Source organism: Heloderma suspectum, chromosome 1 (assembly GCF_057233095.1).
Source record: "Heloderma suspectum isolate Gila_16-S chromosome 1, 16-S_ref, whole genome shotgun sequence".
In the NCBI taxonomy this organism is placed as follows: Eukaryota; Metazoa; Chordata; class Lepidosauria; order Squamata; family Helodermatidae; genus Heloderma; species Heloderma suspectum.
In genome coordinates this window covers 121,254,579-121,269,562 of record NC_139458.1, presented here as the reverse complement: position 1 = coordinate 121,269,562, position 14,984 = coordinate 121,254,579, and the positions used below count along the sequence as shown (strand labels likewise).

Here is a 14,984-nt window from a genome sequence, read left to right as displayed (position 1 = left end):
GGAAAGTTCTAATGTGCAGAAATGAATGGGAGTTGTGTGAGTTTGACATTCTGTTTTTAAAAATTCTTTACAAATTAGGCTTATTTAACACTAATTGCCACACTGATCACGTTTAGATCTACAAGTCAAACTACACTACAAATGAAGACAATAAAGAGAACAAAGACAATTCTTTGGAAAGGAGCAGAGCTGCTGTCATTTTTTCTTTAAAGAATGAAGTTGGCGGACTTGTCAAAGCCCTAAAACTTTTTCAGGTAAGCAATCTCTATTATGTACAGCAGGTATAATAAAGGTAGTAAAGGTAGTAACAGCTTTGGTAAAAGCATAACGCATTTGCTGTTGTACTAAGAAATTGCCTTGGATTCAGACTGGGGACAGTATCCAAAGAAGTCCGCTCGCCAGCAGAACCCACTGTGTTTTCTAAAGCAACCCCAGGAATGAGCTGAAATGCACACTTCCTGAACTGGTCAGGTCAGTGGAGCTCACAGGAGGGCTCTTAGCTGACCTGTCCTGTTCCAGAAATATGCATTTCAGGTAGTTTCTGGGGTTTCTTTAGGAAGTATTACTTTCCTGTTGTGCCTGCTGCTGGTCCTGCAAGTGCAACAGAATAAGTGGAGACACACAGTTAGCATTGGATACTGCCTTTAGCCATTCTTGGAGTAGACCCATTGAAATCAATGAGATATAAGTGAGTCATCATGACTAATACTACCCCATTGATTTTAGTGGGTCTACTGTGTGACTAAGGGTTTCCAGATGGAGGGCGTCTAGAGCCAAAAGTCCTGCTATTCCATCTCTTGTATTCCATCTTTTCTTTTTTAAAAAATATATCCCAGCCAATTAAGTATGATCATAAAACTGTGTCTCTCCCCTCCTCACTCCCCCAGATGATGACTTGACCTCAAGCAGTTCCTGAGCACTAGAGCAGAAACTGAAATGAAAACACTGTTTTAGTTTAGACCCATCTGAAGATTTGTAATTCTACAAATCAAAGCACATAATTAATTTTTAATAACATGTTTTTCTTCAGCACTGGCATCATTGTCAAAACCAGCACCATATTATGGTAGTCAGAGTCCTTAGGCCAAGCTGCTGGGAAGGGACCTGTTTAATTGGTATTTTTTAAGAAAAAATGAGCAGACTGCATCAGCACCATATTATGAAAACCACGAACTCTAGGATAGGGCCTTGTTAGCCTATCTAATCATCTGGCACCGGACAAAACAGTCTTGAACATCATTGTCAAAAAAAATTGAATGCAGGTCAACTACAGATATAATTGGCTGTTCAGCAAACTTTCTGTGGACCACTCGAATGGAGCTTCTGGACAACTAGTGGTTTGTAGGCATCAGTTTGAGAACCTCTGCTTTAGAGGACAGGAGAGGATATTATACCTGAAGTGCAGTGAGACTCATAGATAGAGGCCAGGGGGTTGGCTTCTATAGATATGATTCTAGGATTTTATCTTTGTCACATATCCTTTCCTCGCATTTTCTATGGTAATCTAGAAGGAGAGCAGAATAAGCCTGTTCAGAAAGAGAAGCTCTGGCATATCAATGGCTTTAGCTTAGGTCTGAGCAATAGATCTAATCAGTACACTAATGGTGTTAATAAACCGAGCAGCTGCTGAGGGCTATATCTCTAGTGTTGGTGATAGGTCCAGTTCAGATGTAATGCTACGTGAATGAACTGTGGTGAGCCTTGGGCTCATGTGCTACCTCTTCTCTCCTCCTTCACATCTACAAGAAGTGGATTAGAGGCTTTCCCCTCTGATCTTAAATAAACCACAGTTCCCTGTTGCATTCAAATTTGGGAATTGTGATTTATTTTCATTATGGTTAGTGAGAACAAGCCAGGATCGAACTATAGTTTTTGATCCTGGCCTGTTCTTAAACCATAGTTTAAATAAATCACAGTTTCCCAAATGTGGACACCTTGGGTGGCAACTGTGGTTAGTTTAAAACTAGAAGTCAATGTTTCTGATCTCTTCTGTGGAGGAGAAGAGGGGATGGGAAGAGTGTGTAAGCCCAAGACTCATCATTGCTCATTTACATAGTGGCAAACCATGGTTTCTCATTACATCTGAACTGGAGCTAAGATAAAATATTTTCTTTCTATAATGTTTGTCCATGTATATGCTGAATATGAATAGTGTTATCATATTCATTATGTCAGGGGATAAATTCTTTTGCGTTAGTAAAGTAATTTAACTAAATATGTTTGACTAAATAGACTTCAGAGAAAGAGTTGAATACTACAAACTTTGGTACTCAGATGCTGTTGACAATCTAACCAAAATGGTCTTATCCATCAGGACAAACATGTGAACCTGGTGCACATAGAATCTCGAAAATCCAGAAGACGGAATTCAGAGTTTGAGATATTTGTAGACTGTGACAGTAACAGGGCACAGCTAGATGAGATCTTCCATCTCCTGAAATCTCATGTCAACGTTGTGTCTGTGAATCCGGCAGACAATTTCACTGTACAGGAAGATGGTAAGGAGGAAAATAAGAATGTGATTTATTAGAAATGCATGATTTTAAAAATAGTGTTGTGTTTCATTTTTTCCCTTTGGAGGCTTCTAATTTTTCTCTTCTAGAGAGAACATTCTTTGGTCTTTTCTTTCAAAGTCCTTTCTGAAAAAGACAGCATCAGGAGTTCAAGAAAGATTTCCTTTCATTTATATTCATAACTGTAAAGTTATATATGGAATGAGCCTAGGGAATCCTCTTCGTACTACTTCTCCTCCTTATCTGGGATCTCTAGTCATTCAAACTCACATTTAGAGCATGTATCTTAGGTTTCCCCTTCATGGATCACTGCCTTGTTGTGGCGAAGGGGCTTGTGTAAATCAGTAAAGCCATAAGCTATGCCATGCAGGGCCACCCAAGACGGACCCAAGGTCATGGCAGAGAGTTCTGACAAAAAGTGATCCGCTGGAGAAGGAAATGGCAACCCACTCCAGTATTCTTGCCAAGAAAACCCCATGGAACATATCACAAGGCTAAAAGATAGGACGCCGGAAGATGAGCCCCTCAGGTTGGAAGGTGTCGAATATACTACTGGGGAAGAGCAGAGGGTATTTCCAAGTAGCGCCAGAAAGAGTGAAGCGGCTGGGCCAAAGCCAAAAGGACACTCAGCTGTGGATGTGTCTGGTGGTGAAAAGAAAATCCGATGCTGTAAAGAACAATATTGTTTAGGAACCTGGAATGTCAGATCAATGAATCAAGGTAAGCTGGAGGTGGTCAAACATGAGATGGCAAGATTGAACATCGACATCTTTGGAATCAGCAAACTAAAATGGACAGGCCTGGGCGAATTTAATTCAGGTGACCATCATATCTACTACTGTGGGCATGAATTCCTTAGAAGAAATGGAGTAGCACTCATAGACAATAAAAGGGTGGGAAAAGCAGTACTGGGGTACAATCTTAAAAACGATAGAATGATCTCAGTACGAATCCAAGGCAAACCATTCAACATCACAGTAATTCAAGTCTATGCCCCAACCACTGATGCCGAAGAAGCTGAGGTTGATCGGTTCTATGAAGATCTACAACACCTTCTAGAACTAACACCAAAAAAAGATGTCTTCTTCATCATAGGGGATTGGAATGCTAAAGTAGGAAGTCAAGAAATCACTGGGATAACAGGCAGGCATGGCCTTGGTGTACAAAATGAAGCAGGACAAAAGCTAATAGAGTTTTGCCAAGAGAACACGCTGATCATAGCAAACACTCTTTTCCAACAGCACAAGAGACGACTCTACACATGGACATCACCAGATGGTCAATATCAAAATCAGATTGATTATGTCCTTTGCAGCCAAAGATGGAGAAGCTCTATACAGTCAGTAAAAACAAGACCTGGAGCTGACTGTGGCTCAGATCATGAGCTGCTTCTTGCAAAATTTCAGCTTAAATTGAAGAACATAGGGAAAACCACTAAACCATTCAGGTATGACCCAAATCATATCCCTTATGAATATACAGTGGAGGTGAGGAATACATTTAAGGGATTAGACCTGATAGACAGCGTGCCTGAGGAACTATGGACGGAGGTCCGTAACATTGTTCAGGAGGCAGCAATGAAATCCATCCCAAAGAAAAAGAAATGCAAGAAAGCCAAGTGGCTGTCTGATGAGGCTTTACAAGTAGCTGAGGAAAGAAGGGAAGCAAAAAGCAAGGGAGAAAGGGGAAGATATATTCAACTGAATGCAGAGTTCCAGAGAATAGCAAGGAGAGACAAGAAGGCCTTCTTAAATGAACAATGCAAGGAAATTAAGGAAAACAACAAAATGGGAAAGACTAGAGATCTCTTCAAGAAAATTGGAGATCTCAAGGGAACGTTCTGTGCACAGACGGGTATGATAGAGGACAAAGAAGGCAGGGACCTAACAGAAGCAGATGAGATTAAGAAGAGGTGGAAAGAATACACAGAAGAACTATATCTTCTGTGCCAGCATGGTGTAGTGGCTAGAGTGCTGGACTGGGAGCTGGGAGATCCGGGTTCTAGTCCCCACTCGGCCATGGAAGCTCACTGGGTGACTATGGGCCAGTCACATACTCTCAGCCCAGCCTACCTCACAGGGTTGTTGTTGTGAGGATAAAATGGAGGAGGAGGAGGATTATGTACGCCACCTTGAGTTCCTTGGAGGAAAAAAGGCGGGATATAAATGTAATAAATAAAAATAAATAAATAAATATATAGGAAAGATCTTAATGTCCCTGATAGCCATGATAGTGCGGTCACTGAACTTGAGCCGGACATCCTCGAGAGTGAAGTCAAGTGGGCCTTAGGAAGCATTACTAACAACAAAGCTAGCGGAGATGACAGTATTCCAGCTGAGCTATTTAAAATCCTAAAAGATGATGCTATTGTAGTGCTGCATTCAGTATGCCAACAAATTTGGAACCCTCAACAATGGCCGCAAGACTGGAAAAGGTCAGTTTACATTCCAGTTCCAAAGAAGGGCAACGCCAAAGAGTGTTCAAACTACCGCACAATTGCGCTCATTTCACATGCCAGCAAGGTGATGCTCAAAATCCTACAAGCTAGGCTTCAGCAGTATGTGAACCGAGAACTACCGGAAGTACAAGCTGGGTTTCGAAGAGGCAGAGGAACTAGAGATCAAATCACCAACATTCGCTGGATCATGGAGAAAGCAAGAGAATTCCAGAGAAACGTCTATTTCTGCTTCATTGACTATGCTAAAGCCTTTGATTGTGTGGATCATAACAAACTGTGGCAAATTCTTAAAGTGATGGGAGTACCAGACCACCTTACCTGTCCCCTGAGAAACCTGTACGAGGGTCAAGAAGCAACAGTAAGAACCAGACATGGAACAACCGATTGGTTCAAAATTGGGAAAGGAGTACGACAAGGCTGCATATTGTCACCCTACTTATTTAACTTATATGCAGAGTACATCATGAGAAACGCCGGGTTGGATGAATCACAGGTCGGAATTAAGATTGCCGGGAGAATTATCAACAACCTCTGATATGCAGACGATACCACCCTAATGGCAGAAAGCGAAGAGGATCTAAAGAGCCTCTTGTTGAGGGTGAAAGAGGAGAGTGCAAAAGCTGGTTTGAAACTCAACATTAAAAAAAACTTAAGATCATGGCATCTGGCCCCATCACTTCCTGGCATATAGAAGGGGAAGAAATGCAAGCAGTGACAGATTTTATTTTCTTGGGCTCCAAGATAACCACAGACGGTGACTGTAGCCATGAAATTAAAAGACACTTGCTCCTTGGGAGGAAAGCTATGGCAAACCTAGGCAGCATAGTAAGAAGCAGAGACATCACCTTGCCGACAAAGGTCCGTCTAATCAAAGCTATGGTTTTCCCAGTAGTAATGTATGGCTGTGAGAGCTGGACTATAAGGAAGGCTGAGCACCGAAGAATTGATGCTTTCGAACTGTGGTGCTGGAGAAGACTCTTACAAGTCCCCTGGACTGCAAGGAGGTCAAATCAGTCAATCCTAAAGGAAATCAACCCTGAGTGCTCATTGGAAGGACAGATACTGAAGGTGAAGCGCAAATATTTTGGCCACCTAATGCGAAGAGAAAACTCCCTGGAAAAGACCCCGATGCTGGGAAAGACTGAAGGCAAAAGGAGAAGGGGACGGCAGAGGATGAGATGGCTAGATAGCATCACCGTTGCAATGAATATGAACTTGAGCACACTCCGGGAGAGAGCGCAGGACAGGAGGGCCTGGCGTGCTATGGTCCATGGGGTTACGAAGACTTGGACATGACTGAACGACTGAACAACAACAATCTTAGGTTTATTCTTTACACAGCTCCTTAAAACATTTTCTCTCTCTCCGATAGGGTTTTTTCCTAGTCTTTTCTAGCCCTTTTGATATTACAGATGCTTTAGTATTTTAAGGGCACAGTGTTATCGGGATAGCTGTCCGCCTCCAAACTCGGAGGTGGCCAACTATCCAATGCAGGGCAGGCAGAACACGGAGGGGATCCTCTCCTCTGTGCTCTGGCCACCCTGCATTTGCGGCTAGGCCGCTGATTTTGGCTGTCTATCTGGGAACTTCAGAGCAGGAGGTGCGGGGAGGCTGCATGATGCATAGGAAGCATTGTTATGATGCTTCTGCGGTCTCCTCCACTCTCTGCCCTGGGAACTCCCCTTTTTTGCCCACTCTGTGCTGCGTTTACAAGCGTGGAGACGGGGAAGAACCGTGCTAACTATGAGGCGATGGGGACGGGGAGCATGGTTTCTGGGAACCGAAAAATCCTATGTCTGCCTAGACACTGTCTAGCACCCATAGGATTGCTCTCTAAGTGTACTGTATTTATGGGAATCATTATATTGCATTCTAGAGCACTCAGTTTCTCAGGAGATTTGGCACCATATGCTCTGGAAACATTTTATTAAAAATAGTTATTAAAGGGTTTCCCCTCTATCAACTAGTTGCTTCTTTGCCTAGCCTTATAGTATTTCCCTCTCTTCTCTTATAAGCACATATAACATCTATTGGAGTAAGAGCTGAAGTGGAGCCTTGATAATTTAATGCAAGCAGTAAAGGCCATAATAGTGCTATATTGTTTCCACTATTTTTAATATGGGAGAAAGTGCTCAGTGTTGTGCATATGTCAGATAGGAATATGTTCTCTCATCCTTCTGTTAACTCCTTAAGAGCTAAATTTCATTTGTAGCTGGCTGTGAGAACAGTTTCCTTTTCCTAACCACTTTAATATTAATAGCTATGTGGGTTTTCTCCATTCCTTAGATATGGAAAATATTCCCTGGTTCCCTAAGAAGGTCTCCGATTTGGATAAATGTGCAAACCGTGTTCTGATGTATGGCTCTGACCTAGATGCAGACCATCCCGTGAGTAGATTTGCATTGCCTCCCAATATTTTTGTTGTTTTAAAAGAGCTGCTTGAAGCATTTACTTATGGAAATTTAACCTTGAATATCTTATACTTTTAATTTGCACTCCATTATCAAACTTTACTACACATTAAATAAACTCAACCGTCAAACATAATACTGGAGTCCCATAGGCTAGATCTGGGGCTTAGGTGAAATTTCACACTGTGGAGATGTGTAAGGCAAAAAGACTGGGGGAAAGGTGCCTCCCCGCCAGTCCACAAAAGGTCAAAGATACCCCATTTTGCCAATAACTCTTGGGGTTTTGGCTTCCATTTTACTCAAATGGGCACGGACCAGTTTTAAGGAATGCTCATTTGAAGCTAACCTAAAGCGCCTCAAGATTTGGGAGTGGGAAGATGCTGACAGGGGGGAGAGTAATTGATGCTCTTCCCCCCCATCCTAGCTTAAGCTACATCATGGGTTGGCAGCTTGTAGTTCTCCAGATGTTTTGGTCTACAACACCCATGATCCCTCACCATTGGCTTCGTTGGCTAGGGCTGATGGGAGTTGTAGGCTAAAACGTCTGGAGGGCCACAAGTTGCCCACCCCTGACCTATATAATCCAATTCAGAAGCAGAGAGCAAGAGCCAGAAAGGAGCACAGTTTACTCTATGAAAGTGGGTGGTTCTGGAGGATCAAAGGACATGAGCCAAGGGTACAGTCTTGCCAACTTTGTCTTGCATAGTTCTCATTTATTCACTTTCAGCATGGCTTATGCAGTGTGTTTTGGGTTTCAGTCTTGAAATCCATGCCACTGAACTGTTGGTCCCTGCCTTTACTTGGAGGAGTGCATTTAAGTAATGCAGTTCTAAAATGTGCCAGCAGATTCCTGCTGTGTGTATATCCTGGAGGGCTGGAGAACCTCTTTCGGGCCAAGGGCCACATTCAGTTTTGGAGAAGCTCCTGGGGGGCTGCATTCCAGTGCTGGGTGGAGCAGAATGAAAAGGAGTTGGGGCTAAAGACAAAAGCAGTGGGGCCAAAATTCAAAAAATACCAGCACATTGTAGCTTAAAAGCTCTTGCTGGCAGGAACTCAGCCTTAGGCGAGGCATTTCAGCCCGTTAGAATGGGGGGAAATCTGCACATAACCTAGGAAACCACCACATGACTGGTAGTTGGGGGAAAGGGGTGGGACCAGGGGAAGGGGCGTTGCCCTCTAGGGGACCCAAGAGGTCCATATTTGGCCCCTGGACCTGAGGTTCCCCAGCTCTGCTTTGCCCCATAGAATGCTTCTATAAGCCTCTTCCCCCATAGCTGCTTTGACAGAACTGACTTTCCCCCTGCTTTTTGGCATGAGCCTGTTAATCACAAAGCCTGATGTGGGATTTTTCTTTTAATTTCACTATTAGGGTTTCAAAGACAATGTTTATCGCAAGAGACGGAAGTATTTTGCAGACCTGGCTATGAATTACAAACAGTACGTTTCACTGCTTGCTAAATACTCTTTTCTGTTGACTTTCAAATGTAGAGGTTGAGAAGGTATTATAGAACGCAGAGTATGTAGGCAGGCAGGCTTGCTCCTTTTAGCACCCCCAAATCCATGCTAGATTTTAGTAGAGCAAAATTAAGTTGTCCACCCAAATCATTTAGTGGCCTTACCAGATCAAGCAAAATCAGTTTTAACCCCCAGCCTTGACAGGTTGCTGTGACCTGCTGTGCAGGTGACTGTTCACCTAGGTTGAGGCTCACCCATTAAGCCTAAGTTCAAAACCCCTTTCCCATTGAATTTACAAGCAACCGCCAGCATTGAGTAGTAGGAAAATGATTCTGAAACATGTTTCTGAAAGTTAACCCTTTATTATGCTTTCTCCTTATAGTGGCGACCCAATTCCAAAAGTCGAATTCACTGAGGAGGAGGTCAGGACTTGGGGCACTGTATTCCGAGAGCTCAATAAGCTCTATCCAACCCATGCTTGCAGAGAGTATCTTAAAAACCTGCCTTTGCTAACCAAATATTGTGGGTACCGTGAAGACAACATACCCCAGCTGGAGGATGTATCACATTTTCTCAAAGGTAATGTGCAGATATCTGTCTGGTCAGATGTTTTTTCTGAGGCTGTGCAACCGTTATGCCAAGGGCGGGGAACCATTTTTCTGTCAAGGGACACATTTCCTCCGGGTCTCCTCTGCCAGGGGCCACGTGCTGGTGGTGAGTGGGGCTGGAGCCAGTAGTGGCTGGGGCCAGGGCCAACAGTGGGTGGGACCACCCCCTTTTCTCTTTCTGCTACCCGTTTTTTTTCTCTTTCCCCCCTGTGCAATATAGTGCTGCGGGAAGGGCAGATTGCTCTTTCTAGAGTTCTGAACTGATTGCTTACAGAGGGCTGCATCAAATTAGGCTGAGGACTGCATGGAGCCCTAGAGCCACAAGTTGCCCACCCCTGCATTAGAGTGTGGCTTTGAAGAACAAGAGGCTAGAGATCAGCCTCTCTCTCCCCCCCCCCCCCCGCTGGAATTAGGATATCTTGTGAGGGGAGTTGGCAGGATGTTTATCTTCTGCATTAATCAATATCTGATAATAAAATGAAGACATGATCCTTGGCTCTGTCTAAAATTTTGTAACTGGAAGTCGACTGAGGCTAACTTGAACAATCAGCGCTGCTTATTATGGAAGTAACATTCAAATTGTGAAAGGATTTTGTACGTTTCTAATCTCAATCACGGTGGCTTGTTTAACTCAGCGGCGTGTGCTAGGTGCCATTGGCCTAATTATTCACCTGGTTGTGGCTTGTCGTGTTGTCTGAACCCAGGTGGCATGGCTTGTTTGAGGGGGAAACAACCCTCAAATAACCCATGCCCTGTTGTTGGGTTATTTGAGGGTTGTTTCCGCTTCAAACAAGCCATGCCACCTGGGTTTAGACAACACAATTAGCTGTGCCTGGGCGAATAATTAGGCTAACGGTGCCTGGCATGCACCACCATGGCTTAAACATGCTACCGTGGCTTGTTTGATTGTGCAGACCAGCCCACTATCTTTGTCATTTTAAAAGTGTCTCTCTATATCACATATTCCAGTGAACATGTGTTCCATGAATGGAATGCTCGAAGTGGCATACAATAAAATGGCTACAGCCATGAAATATAAAATAACTGGAAAACAAAGAAAGATCATTAAAATGAAAACACCAAACCATATTTCACAGTAGCACAAAAGTACAGGATACAGCCAGATCACAGTATTATTAACTGAGAACCTCTCTTGGTAGATTAAAAATATATTAAATAAAGTTATCCAGAAGCAATACTTTCTTCTGTAGATCCAATAAAATAAAAACCTCTTAACTAGCTGCCTAAGACATGTGGAGTGAGGAAGAGTGTCTGAGATCGGTAATGGACTAGATGAGAGTGTAAGGTTAAGCTCATTCCAGACAAGACAGTTCATGATTGGGTGGGGGTGGGGGGGCTCAGTGGATGTGCTAGCTGGGGAAATACCTGTCTTTGATGGGTTCAGTCTCTGTAGTTTAGGCATACCCCTGGACCCAGCATTGCTCCTGGATTCTCAAATAGCAGCTATGGCCTAGAGTGTCTTTTACCATTTTATGTGAACTGCGTGCTCTAATGTCTAAGAAAGGCCATAGCTCATGGGTAGAGCACATGCTTTGCTCTTAAAGGGATCTCTCTTTTCAGTGCTGGGAAAGACTTGTGTGAGGCTTTGGAGGATCCTTGTCAGTCAGGCGTGTCAATACAAGATGGGCCGCTGCTAATGGGCTTAGTATATGACTGCTTGCTATATCCTTACCTCAATAAAGTTCTCCCTCTTTTGGATTTTCAAATGTTGGCATGTATGCCATTTGGCCTCAGGCTCAGGTTTCTTACAAAGGGCTTGCAAATTTCTTTCACCTTAGCTATGAGCTTTTCCACAAGAGGCTGCTAATCGGGTGTTAATCTGCTGCATCTACTTTCAGTTTCATGGCAGAATTGAGATCTGAGCACTACACAAAGAGCATTTCCTTTCCTGCTTTTCCACTACATAACCTGTAGGTGGCACTGTGCTATAGTGGAATAGCACAAATACACAAGTGAAAAAAAACAGTTGCTTTCACTTTACTATTAAATGCTGCATTTCCCTGCTCTAAAAAGAAATGCACTGAAAGTGCAACACAGAAGCAAAACTGGAGGGTCACATCAGTGTCTATAAACAACCCGTAAACAACCATGAGTAGGGAATGATGAGCACATGATAAATGCCTCATGTAGAAATGCTGTGTGTCATCATTCCCCCCCCCCCACGCTAGTTCCCATCACAGGGTTCTTGCTGAGGCATGAAACCATCTACTGCAGCTTTCCACAACCTGGTGCCCTCCAGATGTTTTGGACTTTAACTCCCATCAGCCCCAGCTAGCATGACCAATGGTCAGGAATGCTGGGAGTTGTAGTCCAGAACATCTGGGAAGCACCATGTTTGGGAAGGGTGACGTAATAACTGGCTCTTCTAGTCTCTTGTGTAATCTGTTCCTATGTGTGCTTGTTCAAACATAAATTCCACTGAGTTTGACGCATCTTTCTCTCAAAGTAAGTTTGCATAGGATTGCAATCTTGGTGCCATTATTAAACTCTTTAGTGCCAAGTTTGAACTGAGCATTTTGTCATATTGAAAGAAACTGCATCATGGTTTATGTCTCGCTTTTGCAGAGCGCACTGGATTTACTATCCGCCCAGTTGCTGGATACCTGTCGCCCAGAGATTTCTTGGCGGGCTTAGCATTCAGAGTCTTTCACTGCACTCAGTATGTTAGGCACAGTTCGGACCCACTTTACACACCGGAACCGTAAGCAACTCCTTTTTTTATCCTTATGACAAATGTACACAGTTATGCTGATTTCTAAATAAAGTGCGCCCAGTTCAAAATCTGGATGTCTAATGCCAGGCTTTAGAGTGACATTACAAATCTAGATACAGTACTGTCTGCACATCCGAAGATGCAAATCACTTTTCTGCAGCATTCATGAGTTGGTGGTGGGGAGCAGAGAAAGGGGTTGGGTGCTTAGTACTACTTCTAATTGAGGATTTTCACAAATACTTAGCACCAGCCTAGCTCTCATAATACTGATTATTTCCACTCACTTATGTCTGAAAAAACAAAATGAGCGTAGAGTTCTTCTGAGTGCCTTAATCTGAATGTAAGAGGCAAGTTCTAAATATTAGTATATGAAAATTTGAGCCCAAGCTTCTTAAATGTTTCATTACCATGAAGCACACTGAATTAAATAAGGCACTGCCAGCTTCCTACAGAGTCAATGAAATCATTTATATTCTGGATTTACCAAACAGGAATGGCTCTCTTAACACCACCACCACCACCACCTTTTGCATTTTCCTTGCCTTTGGGCTACTCTGGGGGTTGGTTCACATGTTTTACCAGCCTGATGATCCGATGGTAGAAGAGCAGGTACTAGGGTGGCCACTTATGAATTGCCCCCAAAGAGGAAATGCATCACCAAAAAAAAGACAAAAGGGGACAGCGATTTGCATATGTTAATTTATATAGAGAGACGCAACTCTTGAAATAATGATAATTTAAATAAAAATACAATACATCACACCACAGTGTGGAAGACTGTGACCAGGTGACCTGTGTACCTGCTGTTCAGTTGTTAACTGCTGATGGGCAACAGTTGTTATGATTCATTATCTTTAAACTGGAATTGGACAGGGGAGCCCTTCAAACAGAGGATGCCTTCAAACAGAGGACTGACCTCTGAAAAAGAGGACACATGGCCACCTTAGCAGGGACATATGTCCTGCTTCACTAAGCACATTAAATTATGTAATGTGCAATGCAGGTGCTCCACATGGAGGTCTGGTTCATGTGATCTTTCTCCTCTAAAACTGCTTCGTTTTCCCCCTAATCTCCACCCTCGTATTTACATATCCTTACCAAATTTCTAAACCATGTCTTGAACCTGACAAAGTGGCATGCAAGTTGTGCAACCTTATGATCCAATAAATTTGTTTTAAGTACCACAGCATGCTTGGAGGAATTAGTCATTCTCATATTTCACAATTCTTCCATACTGTTGGCAGTTCCTACTTAATTATATTAGATTGTAGTGTATGATACTTTATGCAGCAAGTGCAAGGGAATAACTGCCTGGTTCATCATTAGTTTGTTTTTTTTTCCATTTTCCAGTGATACCTGCCATGAACTATTAGGTCATGTCCCTCTTCTGGCTGAGCCCAGTTTTGCTCAATTCTCTCAGGAAATTGGCTTGGCCTCGCTTGGAGCATCTGATGAAGCTGTTGAAAAGCTGGCAACTGTAAGCAGAAGATACTGCTCAGTGCAATATGTTCCTCAATTCCAACAATACTGCAGTGTTTCTGTCTTATGTATTCCTGTTATTAACCCCTGGTATTAAAAAAACAACAACAAATGAAATGAAACAGAGTTTGACAATATATGTAAACCGCAGACATCCACATTTAAAGTGCCACAACACTATCTTTTCCACATCCAAACAGAATCAAATATAGCAAAATGCGCCCTTCCAGAGGGCTGCTGTAAAGGGAAGAGCTAACCTAACCCTCCCCCATGCTGTGCTCCCCTACCCCAAATAATTGCTCTTCCCCGCTGTGTGTGTGTGTGTGTGTGTGTGTGTGGGTGGTGATTTGAGTGTGTGAGTGAATGGGGTCTCGGCAATCACACTGGGCTGCCTGCCAGCTGTGGGGTGGCCCCGCCCAGTCCTGGCGGGCAGCCCCTGACGTGCTTGCCCAGAACCAATTTGGCCCTCGAGCTGAAAAAGATTCCCCACCTCTGAAGTAGATTATTGCCATCTAGAAAACCCAGTTGCCTTCCGAACACACCTCTGACCCACTATCCTTCCCCTTGTGCCTGAGGAAGTCACCCTATCTGTATTCTGAAAAATTCTGAAGACAACTTCCATTTCTCAGTCGTACAAGGGACTTTGGCCCTTCAGTGGCACATTGCTATCATTTCTAGGGGTGAACTGGAGATTTAGGGGGTTCTCTGAATCCAGAGTCTGGGATTTTAAAATTACATTTAGTGGGTGATTGATAAAGTCAATGGTGGAGGTATAAGTGGCTGATATAGAGAGAAATTACCCCATCTCCGTTAGAAGGGGAATGGCCCTTACGCCTTTATTTGTTCATCTGGCGGTTTAGTGACTGCACCGTTGAGACTCTTTTGAGTTTTTATGTTATTTTCCATCCAGGAAAGGGAGTATGAAAACGCTTGTTGCTTGAGATTCGCTGTGCTGAGGGGTTCATCACACAGAGCGTTTATCCTGCTACTGAGATGGCTCTCTCTCGGGAGTTTGTGGGCTCTTTACATGACGCCGTTAGCCTCCAATGTTAACGCCTCCCGCAATTTCCCCCAGCCTATCTCATGTTTTCCCCAAACGCAAAAAAATTGTATTTTTTCCAGCCCATGGAACAGGAGCACCACGACCTCCCCGTGAAATTCTCCCATAGTGGAAGAAACCGCTGTATCTGCCTGCTTTGTGCATTTGTTTTTGGTTGCTGGGGGCGTGGTCAGGATGACGAAGGCACTGAGGATGGGAGCGGGGTTGCACGGAAGGAGATGGAGCAGATTTGACAGGCGCAAGGGCAAGAATTGCCTGCCAATTGC

The 14,984-nt window shown here is 43.5% G+C and overlaps 1 protein-coding gene across 1 annotated transcript in view; it reads left to right on the top strand.

Annotated features, from left to right (window-relative positions):
- The window catches only part of TPH1 (tryptophan hydroxylase 1), a 37,154-nt gene that overhangs the window by 13,956 nt on the left and 8,214 nt on the right, over positions 1-14,984 (top strand). The window contains exons 2-8 of the mRNA XM_084828508.1: positions 117-254; positions 2,315-2,498; positions 7,258-7,358; positions 8,752-8,819; positions 9,220-9,416; positions 12,032-12,167; positions 13,530-13,656. Of these exons, the coding sequence (XP_084684634.1) occupies positions 117-254; positions 2,315-2,498; positions 7,258-7,358; positions 8,752-8,819; positions 9,220-9,416; positions 12,032-12,167; positions 13,530-13,656 (951 nt within the window). The remainder of the gene's footprint in view (positions 1-116; positions 255-2,314; positions 2,499-7,257; positions 7,359-8,751; positions 8,820-9,219; positions 9,417-12,031; positions 12,168-13,529; positions 13,657-14,984) is intronic.